General features: G+C 33.7%; 1 protein-coding gene across 1 annotated transcript in view; it reads right to left on the reverse strand.

The window, feature by feature from the left end:
- Positions 1 to 1,097: 1,097 nt before the first annotated feature.
- LOC107060500 (probable receptor-like protein kinase At3g17420) overlaps positions 1,098 to 2,208 on the reverse strand; it is a 2,011-nt gene continuing 900 nt past the window's right edge. The window contains exons 2-3 of the mRNA XM_015308471.1: positions 1,457 to 1,786; positions 1,098 to 1,336 (exon numbers count right to left, since the gene is read on the reverse strand). Of these exons, the coding sequence (XP_015163957.1) occupies positions 1,098 to 1,336; positions 1,457 to 1,786 (569 nt within the window). The remainder of the gene's footprint in view (positions 1,337 to 1,456; positions 1,787 to 2,208) is intronic.

A 2,208-nucleotide genomic window follows, 5' to 3' on the forward strand; every position in this document is an offset into this window, starting at 1 on the left:
AATTTCACCACACAATTATATTTTATGAGGCATAATTTATTCATATGAATTTATGTTAATTGATGCTAAATTCTCTAAACTTCGATCGGACCTGAAAAAAAGGAAAAAAAAATGCAAGGTACAAGTCGCTATAAGTTTATTGGCCAAATAATTAACGAGGAAATAAATATATTTTTGAATAGTTTGTTGGTCAGAAAATTAAGAAAAAGTTAAAAATAATCAACATAAAAGATAAATATTGATGTTTTTCGATAAAATATGTGACCTTAGGTTTTATTATCCAAATTTAGTATTATAGTATGTAGATGATCGTCTAGATATTAAATTTTAAATTATTTTGATAAGATAATTAGTTTTGACTTTACGAATTAAATTAGTGACTAATCTAATGCCAACTTGAAGGATTAATTAATTAAGGGCATGTGAGCTGGAGAAGACTTTTAAGAAATAATTTATCTCTATTTGGTTGAAAATCAGCTTATTACGTTATAATAAATAAAAGATTGTAATGACCCGGAAGGTTATTTTTGAAAATTTTAAATATTCGTTTAGTTAGAGTTAATTAATTGATGAACAATTGTAGATAATTGACTTAATCGATAGTGAATGGGCTAAAGTGATAATTTATTTAAGACCCTATGCTATTTGACCCTTATATATTAAAATAAGTAGTAGGGTTTATTAGTTTAGTAGAAAATTAATTTAGAAAAGAAAAGAGAGAAGGGAGAACAGAAGCTTACCTGCGCAGCCTCAAACGGGGGCCAAATGCTTCAGGTAACTGCCACAAACCTTTATTAATTTCATTCTGGTTTCTTTCAAGCATTCAAAACATAATTACAAATAGATAAAGTAAAATAGGTTCAAATCACTCAAATGAAATTACAAACAATACATGACTCCAAGTAGTAAGTACTATAAGACCACTTTACTAAAGAAACAAAAAACATCATATTAACTTGCAGCTCAGAAAAGAACAGATGCTGATCACTTCTATGTTTCCAGAAATGTGTTGTTTATTTTGTTAAGCCTCTTCACTACTTCTTTCATAGTTATTCTTGATTCTGCCATTTCCTTTGTGCAGTCTAAACCCAATTCTATCATGGACGCAATGCAGATTTCACTTTCTGAAGTGATCTGTTCTTCCTCGGAGAAAGATTGGCATCCACAACGTCCATCATACTCCCTGAAAATGATTGTGTGATCCATTTCCTCAAGTCAAGATTTTCATTGCATATCTCTTCATCTGTTGGCCTTCTTTTCGTCAAAACCTCCATCAACATGATGCCGTAACTATAAACATCGCCACTAGCAAACACTATTCCATCCGAGCCATATTCTTAGAAAAGGATTGAAGGTTACTCAATTGAAATACAACAATAATTCTATTTTTACTTCTACAACTTGGAGAGGCTTAATTATGATAAGAGAAAATCAATGAGAGTAGATTTTCTTATACCTGGTGCAATGTATCCAAGAGTCCCCAATGTCTCGCTATAAGCCATGAACTTGCTTATGGCTAAAATTTTAGAGATTCCAAAATCACCAACATGAGCCACCATATCTTCATCCAAAAGAACGTTGGCTGGCTTTAGGTTGCAATGAACTATTGGAGTGACATGACCATGATGTAGATATTCAACTGCCATAGCTGCATCAAGCATTACAGTGACCCTTTGATGAAGGTTCAAGTGGTGATCTTCTTTGTACAGCCAATTTTCTAGTCTTCCATTGGGCATAAATTGTAGAACAAAGGATCTTATATAGTCACTAGAACATGTAGTAATCACTGAAACAAGATTTCTGGCCAAAAAATGAATTGTTCGATAGGTCAAGAGACTGCAGGTTTTGGAGTTCCCCGGATGTGCTTGGTATCATTCCTGAAAAGTGGTTGCTGGAAAGATATAGTTCTACAATGGCTTTCAGTCCTCCAAATAAAGATGTTGTAGCATACTAAGGTTTCCTAAGCATTCTGGAATTAATCCAGAGAGCTCATTACCATCCAGAAATAATCAACCAAATTAGATAAATGGCATCCGCCTCTGGAATATGTCCCTGCAATTTATTGTTATCTAGAAACAGCCCTTGGAGTTGTTTAAGCTTAGCAATCTCAGAAGGAATACATCCCGCCAAGTTGTTTCCGTCAAGGCTTAGGGATGTAAGACCGCTCATGCTGCCTATACTTTTGGGGATGAGGCCATTGATGTGTGC

This window comes from Solanum tuberosum, unplaced genomic scaffold (genome assembly GCF_000226075.1).
Source record: "Solanum tuberosum cultivar DM 1-3 516 R44 unplaced genomic scaffold, SolTub_3.0 scf00086, whole genome shotgun sequence".
In the NCBI taxonomy this organism is placed as follows: Eukaryota; Viridiplantae; Streptophyta; class Magnoliopsida; order Solanales; family Solanaceae; genus Solanum; species Solanum tuberosum.